Source organism: Calypte anna, chromosome 1 (assembly GCF_003957555.1).
Source record: "Calypte anna isolate BGI_N300 chromosome 1, bCalAnn1_v1.p, whole genome shotgun sequence".
Lineage (NCBI taxonomy): Eukaryota > Metazoa > Chordata > Aves > Apodiformes > Trochilidae > Calypte > Calypte anna.
Genome location: NC_044244.1, coordinates 87,957,682 through 87,976,002, shown reverse-complemented (window position 1 = coordinate 87,976,002; position 18,321 = coordinate 87,957,682). Strand labels below are relative to the sequence as shown.

Below are 18,321 nucleotides of genomic sequence, written 5' to 3'. Positions count from 1 at the left end.
CTTCGGGGATAGGAGGCAGGAAGAGCAGTCAGTCCCTTCCGTCTCTCATCCACCTCTCCCAGCTTGGCCTTGGCCTTCCCCCACCCCTCTAATTATTCATTAACCACAGCCCAGGAAGTGCTTTGCAAATGGTGAAAATTAAGTCCTCTGCTCGAGGCCTGTGGTTTGCCTGACCTGGAGCTACCTTCTTCTTAGTCCTCCTAGGAACAGGCAGAGTTCAGGACTCTGTCTGTGCAGATCAGACACAGGTGAGTCACAGGAGGTGCCGCAGCTCCCAGGCACTGCCAGCTGCTTCTCCAGAGCTGTGGCACTCACCCTCATGGGCATCCAGCCCTGCCGGGAAGGTGCAAATCCACCCCTCCTCCATCAAGGTCTTTGATGTCTCCCCCAAGTCCATCTCAAGATACTTGATAATTCCAATATCACCTTATTTCCTTTAGTAGGACACCTCCTACACCTGCTGCTGTCAGTGCCCCGTCAGCAGGGATCTGTGTCAAGATCCTGATGCCATCTTGCGGGTGAGTGCTGTGAACACTAGCCAGGGGAAGAAAACAAGAGCTGTTGGTGAGAAAAAAAAACAAATACTGGCAGTAGGGATTGGGCACAGAAGGGAAATAAACCACCTTCTAATAAGAGCTCCAGGAAAGCCAGAACTTGGGATTGCTGTTGCTGTTGCTTCTTCTCACTTCGATAAAGAGCAGCAGGGCTTGGTTGCCCATTTTGCTTTGGCTACTCTGACAGCTCCACAAAATGTTTTTGTACAGAGAACAGGTGGCTGACCTTATTAATCCTGGTTATTTCTTGGCTCCCTACAGTCTTGATAGCCCTTGATAAAGCAGCAGGCCATAAAATCTTCATGGTCAGTCCAAATGTTTTATTTTTGCTCTGGAGACTGCAATGGCACAATGTAAGGAAGTGGGATTCACACTAGCATTACTCTGTGTAAGGATCTGTGTAAGGATCTGCTCCAGCACTGTCCTGGGGTCCTGTGGCCTGACAGACAGCATCTCAGCTGGGCAAGTCACAGGATGATGGTCCATCAGCCCATTCCTTGAGCTCAGGTGGCCTTCAGTCTGCACTAACAACTGAATTACAATACAGTTCTGTGTAGAATAGCAAAACCTCTTGTCTAACATTATCTCAGTGCTGAGAAATGAAAGTGACAAATGCGGTGCTGAGTTTCAAAATGGGCTCCAAATGAGATACCCCACATGTGAGGGAAACACAGACCAATAAAGTTTGTATCTGGGCAAGAGAGTGGAAAGTAGAACAGAAAGCAATGGAAGTGATATTAAAGAAAGAGTCAGCATCTGCTTTTGTAAAGGAAAATCCTGTCTTGTTTTCTGAGGGACTTAGCAAGCTTGTGGATAAGGGAGATCTGGCTGATAGTTTCCTTGGATTCTAAAAAAAGTGATTTAATGAGCTTTTCACATTGAAATTTTTAAATAAAGCTACAGTCATAGCATAAGAAGGAAGACAAATTTTTTCTTGGATAAAGAATTAGTAGAAAACAGACAGAGAAGGTGGAAATAAACATCTATTTTTTTCAGCAAAGGGAATTAATCAGTGGTCAGATCACAGAGGCCTAACCTGAAATATATACCATTCAGCATATTCCCAAATGACCTAGAAATAGAGCTTGGATGGTGAGGTGACAAAATTGGCTGATACTAGGAAGTTGTTCAGGATAATAGGGTGGGAGCTGACTGAAAAATTGGAGAAGGACCATGTGATAGTAAGTGAATGGACAGATGAACAGAGAATAGCAGATGAAATAAAACCAGGCATCTGTAAAACAATATTCATGGAGAAAAATAATTCAAAATTTAAATATAAAACAATGAGCTGTAAATTAATCATAACCACTCTGGAGTAAGACTAGGATCATATATAAGTCCATGTTAACTTACTGTGTGGTTTTAGTGAACAAATAGAAGGAATCAAAACTGTGTCTCTCTCTCTCTGTATTTGTCCATACACATACATGTATGTATACACACACATATATATCTCTCCAGCCTCTTGAATGCTGCAGTTGTGTGCCACCCTTCACCCTTATCTACAAAACAACATAACAGAGTTGGAAACATCAGAGGTGTAGAAAAGCTCTGTGTGAAGAACATGTTAATAGGGTTGGAGTCTTCAGCCTGGGAAAGACCTCAGGAAGGATACAAAAAATAAAAGGTCTATAAAATCATGATCAGCTAGGAGGGGGTGAATAGGAATCAGGAATCAGATAATTTTCTCTTTACAACAGCCAGATGTATAGGTTAATAAGCAAGCCAAAGGAGGGGGTTGCTCTGTAGCTGAGCAATGAAGTTCTTGCCAAAGAATGCTAAATTTATTATGGATTTGATGGTTGACTCTTCAAGTAGCTGCAGAGGTTTAGGGAGGGGATAGAAACTCTTCCTTTATCCTTCCTTCAACAACCACTTTGACATTTGGATCCCAGAGTCCAACCCCCTGCTCACAGCAGAGCTAACCCAAAGCTACCTCTGTTTGCTCAGCACCTTGTTCAGGTGAGTCCTGAGCATGTGCAAGAGTGCAGATTTCCCAGCCTCTCTGGGGCACCTGTGGGGAGGAGTGTGTGTGCAGTTTTTCCTCATACCTAATCAGAATTCCCATTGCTGCAAGTTATGCCTGTTGCCTCTTGTCCTTTTGCTGTGTCCCACCAAGAATGCGGCTTTAAATTCCCCAGTTTCCCTCTAGGTAGTCTCAGGCAACTGTTAACCACCCCCCCCTCCCCGTAAGCATCCTTTCTCCAGGCTGAAAAGCCTCAGCTCCCTCCATCTGCTGTGCTCCAGGCTCCTAGGTGGCCTTGTACTGGATTCTGTTCAGTTTCTCAGTATCTTTTCTACAGAATGTCAGATATGGGTGTATTTTAATTAGCTCTTTCACTTATCATCTCCTCAAAATTTGTTCCTGTGGTAGCTGTAGCTTGGCTTCACAAAGGGTTTACAAGGTGACGTTCTGCCACCTGTCTTGAACTGAAAGCCAAAGAAAGAACAGCATAGGAATGTTGTACCTGCTGAAATCTTTCAACCTGTTAATTGTATTAAGATATTTTCACAGCTCAGTTATAGTCTGCTGTTGCATACTGCAGCCATTTAGGAGAGCAACCTTACAAATACCAACCATTTGCTTTTCTACTGTGATATTTGCATCCCTTACCAGCAGGAGCTCCTCCTTGGTGGTTTTTAATTAGATGGTCCAGATTAAAGACACCGAGGCAGCTTGTGCATCCAGTCCTTTTTTTTGAGCTGAAAGCAACCAGAAGTATAAATTCATTCTGTAAATTATGTGATCTGGGATTTGTCATCCACCACATGTGGGTTACATTGCACCCTGTGGCTTTTCCTACTGTAGGATGCCGAATTGCATGGGTTTAGTGCTAGCTCATCCTTTCTGTTCTAATCTGGGCTCTTTGCTACCTTGTTCTTTCCATTCCCCTGTGTCCCACTAACGTTCTCTTTCTCAGGCAGATTTTCTTCTTCAACCAGTTCATAAGGTGTAGGGGTGCATAGGTTTTATTTTTATTTTTGTCTACCATGTCTTTGTACCAGCTCTATATAATCCAATACTCTTTTTATATCTGGAATTCTCTTTTGGGACTTCTGCCACAAATTCCTGCCATTTCTCTCCTATCACTAAACAGTATTTTCTAGACTGGCTCTGATTTAGGTACAGCCTTTCTGATGCAACTTCTACAACTTTGTAGATAAGTCGTTCCCTTGAACTACATGTCTCTGTGCATTTAAAATCTCCTTTTTTAACATCAGTTCTAAGTCAGTACAGCTGGATCCCTGCAGCTCACAGCCAGCTCATCACATGTGTGAAACTAGAAGCTGTTGTAGGTGCCTGGACTGCTTTTCTAGCAATGAAGTTTAGCTTCCCACTCATCTCTCCTGTACTTCCCTTTGATATTGTTTTCTGTTTCGGCCATTAGTTTTATCTCAATCATTGCTAGCAGCCTGCTTAGGTTTTTGCAGGATTTCCCAGTCTGGTGGTGTGCAGAGAAGTCTACAGCTGCTGATACTTGAAATTAACAAGTCTTTTCCTGCTCCTGCTGCCCACACCACCACACAGAGTATCTGGGACAACCCAGAAAAAAGTCAGCCTTATTTGCCAGCTGGATTGCCCTCTTTGGCCACTGCTTAGCTCCCCTTCTTTCATGAGAGCTGCAGATCTTTAAACCAGTGCTGTGGAAAAGGCCCACTATGGGCCACAGCTGGAAATTACTAGGTAACTGGAAATTCTTAGGGTTTTTTCTTTGTAACTGGCTGTCCAGGTTGGTAGCTTTGGCCTCATCTGTATGGTGTTCTGGGATTTGGAGGGTCCTGGGCTAAGATTTCTTGGTGCTGTGTGAGCCCACTGTAGGCAGTAGTCCTGTTCTCTGTCTGCTTTTGTGGGCGGGTTCAGCACCTCTTCCCACCCCATCCCTTTGGAGCTACCACTGCTCCCACGGGTGGCACTCCACAGCAAGCAGTTTTCAAGAAGGCAGAGTGCAGGCTTGGACCTTGAAGTCTGCAGCACTGGGTTTGCACAGATTCCCCCTGTGGTTACTCAGAGCAGAGGATGCTTCCCTGCCAGAGAGTTCATCAACAAGCTGGAGTATGGAGGATTTCAGCTGTGTGGCTGAGGGCAGCCCAGCAGAGCCAAGCCGTGGGCAGGTGTGCCGTGGTAGGGTGCTTCATTGCTCAATGAGTGTCCTAGAGTGTGCTGCCTGCTTCAGCCTTTCAGGTGTGTGGGTGCCCCTGGGCAGCTGTGGTCCCCTTGGCACTGTGGCAAGGGCTTGAGGTTGAGGAGAACTCATTCCTCTCGCTGGCTTCTTGAGGAAGAAGGGGAACAGAGGATGTGCAGAACTGAATTTTGGGAGCAAGGCTGGGACTCGAGATGCATCCACAGTGTCAACTCTGGTATGAAAAAAAAGACGGGAACCCAAGAATAACAGGGGGGATGGGGAGGAAAGACACAAAAGGAGAAGCAGAAGTGTGTGTAAAGCAGCTTGGGGCTGGGGAGCCAATGGCTCAGAGTGCTTCCTGTTCCTGGAGCCGCGCGTGCCCACCCACACAGGTGGCCACCAGCACTGCAGGGAGGGCCAGTGATCACAGCACGTATCCAGAAACAGGTGGATGGAGAGGGTCTGGAGGGACTGACGGAAGACGCCAGGAGAGATACATGGCCAGCTCCCAAGAGGGACAGAAGCAGCTTCGTGTTGGGTGCTCTGACACAGACCTCCGACTTCCCTTTTCTCTCCAGTGCAAACTGATTTTTTCTCTGTGTTTTTTGAGTTGCTTAGGTGGTAGCCACTTGGATCCCTCTTCTTTTGCCCTCCACGATGGTGAGGTAAGAGGGACTGAGAAGTGTGTGTGTGTGTGTGTGTGTAAAGAGAAAGTAGGACAAATCAGGTGGAGTGATAGTCCTGGAAATTGTATTGCAATGGAAAACTTTCAGAAGCTGGGGGAGGTATCAGGTAGGAAGAGCTGCTGCTGTTGTCTGTCACCTGTATGGGTACCTCTAGGGCTGCTGACTGGGAACCATTCTTCACCATACAGGTCTCCAGAATAGTGCCTGGCCTTTTTTATTCACTTGTTCCTGCTTTTATCTCCTCTACTAGGTGGTTTCACCGTGACCTGAGTGGGCTGGAAGCTGAAGCCTTACTGAAGGGTCGAGGTGTCCATGGGAGCTTCCTGGCCAGACCCAGTCGGAAGAATCAGGGGGATTTTTCTCTTTCAGTTCGGTAAGTAACTTGGATCTCAACTTCTGTCTTTCCAAGGTTACATATGCAGAATGCTTAGATCCTCACATATTCTACGGCATCTTGTCATCCCAAGTTCTTCCCAAGTTCTAAAAGGATCTGGGCTTCATGGCATCTTCTAGACACTCCCCTGAGTTGCTCCAGGAGCTTATCTTTCCAGTCATCTCCTTTCACTGGGATGGTTTTCTCTGGTTCCACAGCAGGAGGTAATGCAGAACATTTTCTGCCTCTTTTCCAACTGCCTCACTGGACTTCTTTGTGCATCATCCCACAGGGTTGGTGACCAGGTAACCCACATCCGCATCCAGAATACTGGGGATTTCTATGACCTTTATGGAGGGGAGAAGTTTGCCACCTTATCAGAACTTGTGGAATACTACACACAGCAGCAGGGCTCGCTGCAGGACAAAGATGGAACCATCATTGATTTGCGATACCCGCTCAACTGTTCCGACCCCACTACAGAGAGGTAAGGAGAAAGCAGAGTCTTTCTGTGGTCTGTCTGTGATGAAACCTCCTCTGTGTTTCATGGCTTCTTTTTGCCCTTTATGCACCACCAGGGCAAATCCTGGCAAAGAGAGTCTTCTGCCTCCCATGCCCTCCTATGGGGGCAGCATTCCCAGTTGGACATAGCTTGACACATCACAGCAGACATAAGAGGGCTCTAATTTTACTTGTGGTTTCCTGTTGTCTTTGCTATTTATATGCTGTTTCTTAAAGAAAAGGTTGTGGTGATAGTTAGAGGTCTGCAATGGGCTGTAGAGTGACATGTTATGCGAGAGCTCTCAACCTTGCCCCAAACCTCTTTGGTTATTCCAGGCCTGGGTGACTAACACAGCTGAGAGCAGGACCGTGTTCCCCTACTATTCCTAGCCTGCTTAGTCTCCTTCCTGTCTCTGCTTTGCATATGTCTCTGACACTCAGTTCCTAAATCAAATCAGGTGGTTTTGCCTTAGCCTTGTGCTTTCAGGCTTTTTGATGCAACTTGGGGAGCAGTCTCCATGTGCTCTGGGGCAGGAAGGTCCTCCTTAGCACCTGGAGACAGGAAGCAAAGATGCCCTGGGTGAAGCTCCTGGGTACACCCCCATGCTTACTCTGGATTCTGTCAGCAGAGGGGCCAGTGCCTGCACACAGGCTGTCCTCTCCATTCAAGGCCATTTTGTTGCAGCCCTGCAGTTTCCTCCCTTCCTCCCTGCGGTTGGAAACTTCTCCCCCTACCAGGCAATTACGAAAGCTCCTCTCACTCTCTCCCCAAGTGATTTTCCATCACGTGGCTTTGAAGAGTTGGGTTCTGCTGGGGGAAGGGAGGGGGGAATGGGGCCCATTAACCCCTTTCTTACCTGTGGAGGGGAGGCCTGGAGACCACTTTGATGAGCAGAAGGGCTCAACAGTTCCCTGGGGGGCATCTGACCACCTACCTGCACATGGTGGCTGGAGCCTTCTTTGGGAGGAGGATCAGAAACTGAGTGCTGTGCAATGGATGTCACCAGCTACTTCTTGCAGCAGTGGTGAGGATCAGAAGAAGTTACTTGCCAGGGCACATCATCTTGCTGTCAAAATTGTTCCTAGATGTTGTGTACAAGAATGTGTTGCTCTGGCCAGATGCAGGGGTGAATGCATGCCCTGGCTTCTTCTGTGACTGGGGCATGGCCTCCTGAACTCCATTTCAATTTTTGGTAACAGGTAGCCCTAGCAATGCAAAGTTCATCGTAGACACCAGCCCTCTGCTCTTAGCTGCTCTATAGGCAGCAGACCCACTCCCATGGCTTTTAACCAGTCTGGCTTTTCTGCTGAGCATCAGCTTGGCCTTGGTGGGAGTGTGTGCAGTGATGTATGAAGCACGGCTGGTGCTTATTGCAGTACCTGTGCGAGCAGGAGCAGGGAGAGGCATTTTAAGTCAGCCTGATGCAACAGCTACCTGCTTATGAAATGCTGTTCATGAGGGGAGATGGACAAAAGTGGGTCTGTCTCCAGCTGCTGAAGCAGCCCTTGGGAAGTGGACAGAGCTGGAGTGACCATGGCTGTCAGCTGGCACAGCAGCCATGCTGCAAAGGCCCCTGAACACAGAGCCCAGCACATGGCTCCAGGTGGAGATGGGGATGTCCCAGGGCCAGGGGGACTTCCTTGAATGAGGTCCATCCCTGCTGGAGGAGAAGGGCCCAAAGCCCCACCCTGACAACCAGCTGGGAAGAAGGGAAGGGGCCAGGGCAGGAGCACCAGGGCTGTGGTGGCAGCTGGGCTGACACAGGTCCCAACCCATCCAAGACTCCACCAGCAAATGGGTACTGGAAGGAGTAGGATGATAATAGAGCATTTTCCAGTGCCTGGGACACTTCATAGCTCTTAACTTTCTGTAATTTGGATCTCTAGCTCCAGCTTCCAAGCAGCTATTGTGGAAACAGGGCAGAGCTGCAGTGAACATGAGCTTTTGGATCTCTGCTTGGCAGTGCTCCCAGGACCTTCTGATGTGGCCCAAAGAGTCTGTGAAACTTGGGACAGGCATGAAGAACTAGAGGATCTGCACATAGACAACCTGGGTCACATGTGGAGTTTCTGCAGGGCTAAGAGCCCTCCAGTAGGAGTCCCTTCAGAAGCCTGCTCCTGATGAGCTTCACTTGCACACATATGGCACAGTGCAGTGAGATCCCATCAGGCAGGCACACGCTCTCCCAGAGACCTTTGTCAGTGGGAAGGTGCTTAGCAGCAGCTGTGACATTTGCACCATGTTTGTATCCCTCTGCACCCTACAGCAGGGCAGAGAGCACCTTGGTCAGATGGAGAGGCTCTTCACCGTGTGCTGGGAGGAGAGAAGGAATTGCTGACTGGGTGTTTGCATTGAGGACAGGATTGTGCACATGGATCAACAACAGTGATAAGTGAATGGAGCAGAATAATGTGCTCCTGGCATTCACTCCCTGGCATTCACTCCCATGGCAAGGCTGATTGCTACAGTAATGGGAATTACCCTTTGATTGAAGAAGGAGCCAAGTTTCAGAAGGAGATGTTGCTTGGATGGTTCTGTAATGGATCTGATCATACAGACATTTAGGTGCCGCTAAATCCTATGAGAAGAGTTTCTGACTCACTGGGGTTTTTTTGTTTCCCTGGTATTTGACTTCCCAGAGCATCTTGCAGCAGTAAGGCTAGAATCCCAGTAATGCTTGGAGGTGCAAAAACCCATAGACTACCCTCTCCCAGTTGGCCTTCAAGCCAGCAAGCAGAGCTGACCTCTGCTTGGGTGTATCTCACCACTGGATCACACTTGGTACTTTCCCACCATGCACTCTGGTACCAGCATTCTGCTCACCAGGTCCCTTCTACCTCCACTTTAACCCCTTTTTTGACAGCTCTCTACTTCATTTTGTATCATCTGCTTTTCCCAAAATCTCTTGGTTTCCTTCCTTCCTTCCTTCTCTCTTTCCCTCTGTCTCCCCCTTCCTTTCTTCCCCCTTCAGCCTTCCCCAGTCTTGTTGCTCTTCACTCATCACACTTTACTGCATCTCCACCTCTCTTCTGTCCCTCTGTTGTTTTTTCCTAGGTGGTATCATGGGCACCTGTCAGGCTCTGCAGCTGAGTCACTTCTCCAGGCCAAAGCCACCCCTTGGACCTTCTTGGTGCGGGAGAGCCTCAGCAAACCTGGAGATTTTGTCTTGTCTGTCCTCACTGACCAGCTTAAACCTGGGTCTGATGCTTCAGCAGCTGGGGCAACCAGTGCCTCTGGGGCACGGCTCAAAGTCACTCACATCAAGATCATGTGTGAGGTGAGTAGTTGGGGGAGAAAAAGGAAAGGGAGTGGAAGAGGTCTCTGCAGATATCTAATGATCATGTCCTCGAAAGCTGGGGGCCTGTCAGCTTGGATACCACCAGCAGTGTTTCTGAATTTGGATCAAAGTGCTGTCACCTTGCAGGTTCCTTTTGTCCTTGCCTCAGCCTGGGTGACCAATGGCAGTTTTGGGCATTCAGGCACTGGAGGAAAGAGGGCTCAGTGTGACTGAGAACTCCAGTACAAGGAGTTTGTGCTGGAAGAAAGAGAAGAATTCACAATCTAATTACAAGCGCAGCAAAAGGGTCAAAAGCTCTCGGAGGAGGAGTGGCATCTGCAAGGCCTCCACTCTTAGTCTGAAGGATGTTACCAACCTGGCTATCACAAGCTCTCCTATTCCTTTCATGGGGGATGATGCAGAGTGGAGGGAGATTTCAAGGAGAGGGAGCAACTGACCTTAAATATACCTGAGGAAATATACTTTCTCTGGGCTTCCACCCACTGGGAACAGGAGTCAGTTCACCATGCTATGAACTTGATGTTCTCTGGGAAAACTTCCATTTGACCTCCCTTCCAGAGTAGAAACTTTTCTAGGTGGCACAGGGTGGTCCCTATGGTTTTGCACCCCAGTGTTACCTTTTCCCTGAGCGTTATCAGCTTGGTCTGTTGCAGTGTTATGAGTGGGATGTTACACACTCTTCCTCTATTTAGAATGGACGCTACACAGTGGGAGGTGCTGAAACATTCGACACCTTGGCAGATCTGGTGGAGCACTACAAGAAGACTGGAATTGAGGAGGTGTCTGGCTCCTTTGTGTACCTGAAGCAGGTAATTCCCCTTTTCTCTGTTTCCTAGTGATCCTTTGGAGGGACACACTTGCTTTCTGCTTGTGTCCCTCTCCTCCTTTTCTCCACAGCACACAGAAAACACTTTGCTTTTCAGCGATCTCTCTCTCATGCCAACCCATTGTGTTTTCACATCCTCAGCCCTACTATGCTACGAGGGTGAATGCTGCTGACATTGAGAATAGAGTGCAGGAACTGAACAAGAAGAGTCAATCTGAGGAGACATCCAAGGCTGGGTTCTGGGAGGAATTTGATGTAAGAAAGCACTGGGGGACATTATTCTGGCTTTTTGGGAAGTCTGTGTGTTCACAGACTTCATTCTCCATCCTTGATTTATTCCTGGACACAAGCTTTTCAGTTGTCTTGAAAATTCTCGTCAATTTATCTCTGAAAGAAGTCTATGTGGCATCTGTTCCCTTGGGGACTGAGTGTCATCTTTAAGAGAACCCAGTGAGATAGAAATGTGCCCTTTCATGGTTGGGAGAACCTATCACCAAGATAGAAAGGGCCTGAGCCTTGGACTTTTCAAGTCTATATTTGTTTTTCACTTCTCTACTTCCCCACAAGGATGCCCCACTGTCCCCACAGTCACCACTGTTCATCTGAGTGCCCATCTCCCTCCCTGGTCATACATTGTGACCTTGCCATGACTGTTCTTTCTTCTGCTCTCAGAGTCTGCAAAAACAGGAAGCCAAGCACCTGTTTGACCGTCATGAGGGTCAGAGACCTGAAAACAAGAGCAAGAACCGATACAAGAACATCTTGCCCTGTGAGTCTTGTTTCTCTGCCATGAAAAAAAAACAAAACCACCTCAAACAAACAGACAATGAAGAGCTGTCTGAGCCATCTCTGGCCCTGCCTCAGCCCATTATATTTTCCAAAGTGGGTGAAAAGATGTGTGTGTGACATTGAGGATTTAAGAGCTGAGATGAGAGGTCACAGGCTTTTCATGTCCTTGAAGGAAGGAGGGAGGGCTGGACCAGAGTCATTAGTTTCTGACAGTCCATTGTAAGGGCAAAGAGATGGGAGAATGTGGTGAGATTGGTCTGACCCCAGAGAAGGAGAGGTAAAAATATAGGGCACACTGCATGCACTGGGTAGCATGAATGAGGTGGAGTGGGGTAGTGAAGAAGCATCTTGTAACTGGGCACAGATTATCTCATTGCCCTTTTTTGTGTGTTGTGTTTGGTTTTGGTTTTTTTGTTTTTTTTTTTCTTTTTTCACTGCATCCTCAGTTGATCACTCCAGAGTCATCCTCCAAGGAAGGGACCCAAATGTACCAGGGTCTGACTATATCAATGCCAACTATGTCAAGGTAAGACTCTTGAAAAATGGCTATATGCCCAAAATGAGGGGAGGCCTGTCTCCTCCTAAAGCCCTCCTGATCTTCTTCTGTCCATGCTCAGAACAACCTGATCAGCCCAGATGAGTGCACCAAGACCTACATCGCTAGCCAGGGCTGCCTGGATGCCACAGTCAATGACTTCTGGCAGATGGTGTGGCAGGAGAACACACGCATTATTGTGATGACCACACGAGAGGTTGAAAAAGGAAGAGTAAGTAGCAGCTTGTAGATGCCTTGGAGCTGCCTTCTTCAACCACTGCTCTGCTTTTTCTCCCCTGCCTTCTGCCTGTCCTCACCCTGCCCTCTCTGCCCATACAGAACAAATGTGTGCCTTACTGGCCAGAGATGGGCAACACAAAGGAATATGGTCCCTACCTCGTGGAGAACGCCGGGGAGCACGATGCATTGGAATACAAACTGCGGCGCCTCTGTGTGTGTCCAAAGGATAATGTGAGTGTGCCTGCTGGAGGGCTGTCATTGAGCTTGGGTGTCTGTATGTCACTGCATGGCTAAGGCTGGGAACTGCTGGGATAATTCTGCTCTTGTATCATTCTTGGGGTTGCTATTCCCACCTGGTTTGGGCTGGAATCACACTGATGGAATCACCAAGAAATGCACAGGATACAGAGATTATCTCTGTCTTCAGACCCACCTCTCCCTGGGACAGAGGCCTGGGACGGGACTGGGTCGCAGTTTCACCAGTGGGGTGTTTTGTTATTATCAGGATAAAGCTGTACGTGAGATCTGGCACTATCAGTACCTGAGCTGGCCTGACCATGGTGTACCCAGCGAGCCAGGAGGAGTGCTCAGCTTCCTCGACCAAATAAACCAGAAACAAGAGAGCATCCCAGAGGCAGGGCCCATTCTGGTGCATTGCAGGTTGGTACAGAGGCTGGGGTTTGAAGCGTTCGCCATCCTTTATCTATGGTGAGGTATAGAAAGACTGTCCTGCTGCACCAGCTGTTCCCCAGGACTTGTGAGTAAAGCATATCACACCAGTATTTGCTTTTTTCTCTTTGATGCCCCAGACTAACCCCAAATGTTGTTTAAGGGCAACAAAGCTCATGAAGGGCCTGGAGCACAAGTCCTGTGAGGAGCAGCTGAGAGAGCTGGGGGTGTTCAGTCTGGAGGTGGCTGAGAGGAGACCTTAGAGCTCTCTTCGACCACCTCAAGGGTGGAGCAAAGAGGGAAACAGCCTCTGCTCCTTAGTGAACTGTGATAGGACCAGAGGGAAGGGATGGAAGCAATGCCAGGGGAGGTTTAGGCTGGATGTTAGGATTTTTTTTTCACTGAGAGGGTTGTCAGGCATTGGAATGGCCTGCCCAGGACAGTGGTGGAGTCACCATCCCTGGAGGCATTTAAAAGGCATTTGGACCTGGTCCTTAAGGACATGGTGTAGTAGATGATTATGGTGTTAGTCAAAGTTTGGCCTGGATGATTTTGGAGATTTCTGCCAACCTAAATATTCTGTGATTCTGTGAACCAAAGTCTTAGCCTGTTGAATCCATGAATGTTTTGTGGCATTGGTGAACAGCTGCTACAAGTGCCAGAACTTTCCCCAGCAGTAGTTGCATTTTGTTTCAAGAGCTGCATTGTTCTGACCTCTGCTTGTCCTCTCCTTGCAGTGCTGGGATTGGCCGCACTGGGACTATCATTGTCATTGATATGATAGTGGAAACAATCTCTACCAAGGGTAAGAGGACTCCGGAGTATTTTGAAGTAAACTGGCCTACACAGTAAGGGTGTGCCTTTATGCCCAGCTGCAAAGGGATGAATGTCATGTGGAAGTTGTCCTACCACAACCCATGAGATGTTTGTGCTGTCCTTGCTATATGGCAGCTGCTGGACCTCTGCACCATATCCACTTATCCACTGCACATATCTCCACATATCCACTTATCCAGGGCCAGACTTGAAAGGTGCTGAGCAAGAAGGAGGAATATGAGGTCCATACAGGAGTAGAGTGTGGAGGGAGGTGCAAACATCTTGACTGACCTCCACTGTGGCTGGGTTTGGTGGAGAATTGGGAAAGGGAGCCAGCAAACATATCCACAAGCTTTTCTGGTGCCTCTTTCCAGGACTTGACTGTGACATTGACATCCAAAAGACCATCCAGATGGTGAGGGCCCAACGCTCAGGGATGGTGCAGACAGAGGCCCAGTACAAGTTCATCTACATGGCCATCTGCCAGTTCATAGAGGCAACAAAGAAAAAGCTGGAAGTTATCCAGGTGAGAAAGAAGACTGTACTTTCCTCTCCTGTAAGTCCAGGCCCTGGATGGTGCTGGCTCTGAGCTCTCTTTCCCAGGTTTTAAGCTAGCACTGGGATCCACACAGACTACAATAGTGCACCAAAATTTGAGTCCCTGTTCCTCTCTTCAGAATTAATGGGCCAACATTACTCTGAACTGCTAAACAGCAGTAAGTTCTAATGCAGTTATTTCAAGTATGTTCTATTTAATATCTCTACCAAGTGCTGTGTTGCTACGAGCTGAATCTAGGACAGGCAAAGACTTTGCCCTCTCCTTTCCTCTGCCTTTCTCATCCTGGTTCTTCAGTTGCAGGATTTTCTCCTACCAGCTCATAAGTGCATCTTTTATCTCTCCTTGTAGCCTCTAGCAGCATCCAGGAGCTGCTGCTGTTTGATACCCTTTACCTAACCTGTGGCACTCTCAGGTATTCCAGAAACCTGCTGCTCCACTGTTCACCACTGTACAAGGATGCATTTGCACCTCTGCTGCTCACCTGTGTGACAGCAGCAGGCAGAGTGCACTGAGTGCCCATGGATTTCAGCAGTCCACCAAACTCCACAGAGATCCTAGCACGAGGCATGGCTAAACAGCCAGGACTCTTCCATGGTGCCTTACATGCTCCTCCCAGACCACACTCTTCTCAGCTTTTTTTCTCTCCTGTAGTCTCAGAAAGGCAAACCAAATGAGTCTGAGTATGGGAACATTTCCTACCCCCCTGCAATGAGGAATGCACGTGCCAAGGCTTCACGACAATCCTCCAAGTAAGAGCTCAACTAAACCAGAGGCCCAGACATGTGTGCCTCTAGCAATAGTCTCCCTCCTGGCTTGGCTGGCTTTTTCCTCTTGCTCATTTTTTCCTTTGTTCTTCCCTGGTTTTACAGGCAGAAAGAGGAGTCAACTGTTTATGAGAACTTGGGGAAAAAGGAGGAGAAGATGCGGAAACAGCGCTCCTCAGAGAAGAAGCTGAAAAGCTCACTAAAGAAAAAATAAGCATACTTTGCAGCTATCCCTGTGGGGGTTTTGAACCTGGGGTGCATGACTGGAGCTCATGTCCAAGCTGGCCTGTCTCACATCCCCCACTCTTGAACTGGAATTAGGCCTTCCTCTTCTCTTCTGTGACACCTTTAAGTGTCCTGAACCAGACTGCTTTCCAGCTCAGATGACTTCATTGTCCCTTGTCTGTGCAGGCCAGCAAAGTCTTTTTGTGACCTTTCATTACTCATTAACAGAAAAAAATCACTCCCCCTCTTTCCCCACTGGGGCCCAAATTCACCTCTGCTGTGTCAGCTTCAGCAGTCTTCTTGTGGAAGACTTAAAGCAGCTCTTTATAGGAGCTATACCTCTGCCACTGCTGAGAGTTTAGCCTGTCAGTGTTACCTGTAGCCTTAGCTTTTAGAATATGGAGGTTTTGGTGTGTTTCAGCTCAGCTTCTCTGCAACTCAGTGGGAAATTCCTCCTGCCTTAATACCAGCTCTCCTCTCTACAACCTCTTTGATCCTTCAATTAGATGCTGTAAATATATTGGGATTCGATGTGAAGGCCATGTTTTCTCCTTTGTACATAAACGTATTATTTGTTTGAATGCTGAGTCCCAGAAGTTTTTTCCTGTAATTTTTTTTCTTTTTGAGCATAGCTGTACTCTTGGCTTCACTTGCAGCCCTGCCAAGACTTGGAAGAGTGGCTCTAGCTTAGTTTGCAGCCTCCAGGTGCCTGGACAGAGGCTGTGACCAATTATAATGGCTCCTTGGTGTGAGGCTTGAGTGTTGTCAGCTAAGTCTGAGTACAGAAAGTGAGCTGTAACAAACTTTGATGCAGGCTTTTGTGTTTAAATTTTAGTATTTGGAAAAGTAGTCCTCGTGCCCCCATATTATTAGTCATTTTGTCATCTATCACATCTCTTTGGTGGTGGCCAACCTGAGCTGCAGGGCAAGTCACAAGGGTTACTTCAGCAAACAGTGTAGGTTCCTGACTGCTCCCTCCTAGGTACCACTTGATAGAAATGAATCTTTGTCTTCATGGAGAAGATAGAATAGAGCATGGCCACACTGTGGCTTCACAGACACAAGTCAGTCACCTACAAGGAGCAGCTAAAGGAACTGTATTATTTAGATTGGTAAAAAGGAGGCTGAGGGGGTAAGAAACTCACATCTACTACTACACAGAGAGGTGGTAAGAAGATGATGGTAATGTAAAATAATAATAATACCAGAGGCAACAGTCCCACATTGCAGTTCAGGAGGCTTAGAATAAACACTGACTGGTTTTATCAGACAACATTCAAAGAGGTGCCCAGAGGGAGAATTCTGTCCTTGCAGGTTTTCAGTACTTGCAAGGACAAAGCCACAGGTGATCTGACCCTATGGTAGTATCACCACTTGCAGCAGCAGCCTGGACTAGGACCTGCTTAGAGCTGATGGCAGGGAGAGTTCAGTCCTGATTAGGGAAGTCTGAAATGGGTCACAAAGTAACCTAGGACCCAGACCAAGAATTCTTGGAAATGTGGGAACTTTGTCTGGTCTGAGCCACACCTAGAACCTTTGTAGGAAAATAACTGCACAATCATCCCCATCAGGTGCCTGACCCAGCACCATACTGAGCACTTTTAAAGTCAGATGCAATCATCCTCTACTTTGGCCTAAGAATCTTAGGACTGGCATCTTTGTTCACAGTTCAGGATGAAAATCCAGATGGGTGAAGGGGTAGAAAAGAGGAGTGAAATGTGCCTCCAACTCTGCTCCGTGTAACCTGAGGTACAGGGGTAACTACAGGGGTAACAGCCAATGTGCCTGTGAGGTGACACACCAGGGGAAGCAGCTCCTGGGTGTGTAGTACCAGCTGGAAGCAAGCATTGTATCCTGGTCACCCTGCCACCTGCCAGAGGAGGTGCCCGCACTCCTGCACTTGGCAGGAGGGAGCAGGAACCCCATTGGCAGGGCAGTGTCAGGATGACAGGCAGGATGATATAGGCAACTTCAGCTACACTCCCTGCTTGGATCTGGTGCCAAATACATCAACAGGGCCAAAACAAGACCAGACAGTGTCCAAAGGAGCTGAAACGATTGGTATTGACTTCAGCCATCCTAACACAGGGAGCAGCATTTCCCAGTACAGGTACAGCAATAATGCACTGCCAGGAGGAAAGAACAAGAGGAAAGAGGCAAAAACAACTTCACCCTGTGTCTAAACAACAGACAAGCTTATGAAGGACAAATCACAGCACTGAGGATGAGTGCCAGATGCTGTCCTGCACATCCTGGGAGACATTCTGCCTGTTCTTAGCTGCAAACTCTTTCAAGCAAGCAAAGGCAGAAGTGATGCCACAGCAGCAATCTCATCCTTCTTGAGTGCAGCAGCTGATTCTGAAACAGGAAGCTGGGAAACCTGTCTGGGATGGAAACATACCTGAGACAAGATATCCTGGGGGGAAGGACACTGCTTGCTGTCGTTTGATAGGGCAAGAAACTCGGTTGAAGTGTTTGGAAGACAGCAGATACTTTGTGAGAACACCGTTTCCCATGTGCCAGAGCTTCCTCTATCCCACGAGCCAAGAGGAACCTGCACTTAAGCTAGCTTTGCAACTCTGTTGCTACTAGAGGAAAAGGGAGGAAAAGGGACAGTGAGAAAAACGGGGCAGAGAAGTTAAGATGGAGTAGAGGTGCACTGCTTCACTGCCAAACAATGCCAGACACCCTCTTCTAAGCCACAGGACTGAAGACCTACTTGAAGAAAATCATACTATCTACCTTTGCTTTACACTCCTGTGTAGCATCAGTGGAGAGGCCCCAACCCACTTCTTTTCTAAAAAGCAGCCACAGCCTAAAGCAAGGCATGCAAATGGGTAGCTTAAACTCTACCCAAAGCATGAAAATGAAGACATCTTGTGGAGCAAGATCAGGTTACTCTGAGAACCTTATTTGTGTTTACAGTTCCAGAACTTAATGTGTTCATGGTACCTACCAAGAACTTTTCATGGTTGTACACCAATGTGCAGTCTGGCAAAATAGACCCCAGGGCAGCACTGGCCCTAAGGCACAGTATAGTTAACCAGTCTAAAGTAATGGTACCACTACACTCTGCATTGGCCCAGTCTCAACTTGAGTACTGTGTGCTCCACAATATAAGAAGGATATAAAAATATTAGAATATGTCCAAAGCAGGACAACAAAGATGGTGAAATAAGGCATTTTTAAGGAGCAGCTGAGGCTACCAGCTTTGTTCAGCTGACTTCACTGCTGCCTCACAAGGGGAAGCAGAGAGGGAGGTTCTGATCTCTTCTTTTTGGTGTCCAGCAACAGGACACAAGGGAATGGCGTAAAGCTGCATTAGAGAAAAGTTCTTCACTGAGAAGGTGGTCAGCCT

At 47.8% G+C, this 18,321-nt stretch overlaps 1 protein-coding gene across 1 annotated transcript; it reads left to right on the top strand.

Annotated features, from left to right (window-relative positions):
• Positions 1 to 113: 113 nt before the first annotated feature.
• PTPN6 (protein tyrosine phosphatase non-receptor type 6) lies at positions 114 to 15,545 on the top strand. The gene is made up of 17 exons (XM_030467951.1): positions 114 to 248; positions 441 to 518; positions 5,300 to 5,346; positions 5,618 to 5,740; positions 6,033 to 6,227; positions 9,297 to 9,519; positions 10,233 to 10,349; positions 10,508 to 10,621; positions 11,039 to 11,135; positions 11,602 to 11,681; positions 11,773 to 11,922; positions 12,030 to 12,161; positions 12,436 to 12,590; positions 13,337 to 13,404; positions 13,790 to 13,941; positions 14,626 to 14,723; positions 14,844 to 15,545. Exons 3-17 carry the CDS (start codon positions 5,339 to 5,341, stop codon positions 14,950 to 14,952), a joined length of 1,821 nt encoding a protein of 606 aa, XP_030323811.1. The 5' UTR covers positions 114 to 248; positions 441 to 518; positions 5,300 to 5,338; the 3' UTR covers positions 14,953 to 15,545.
• The last annotated feature ends 2,776 nt before the right edge of the window (positions 15,546 to 18,321 follow it).

Coding starts and splice junctions, on each gene's coding strand:
- PTPN6 (XM_030467951.1), top strand. Junction 5,741..6,032: donor GATTTTTCTCTTTCAGTTCG/GTAAGTAACTTG, acceptor ATCATCCCACAG/GGTTGGTGACCAGGTAACCC. Junction 14,724..14,843: donor GCTTCACGACAATCCTCCAA/GTAAGAGCTCAA, acceptor CTGGTTTTACAG/GCAGAAAGAGGAGTCAACTG.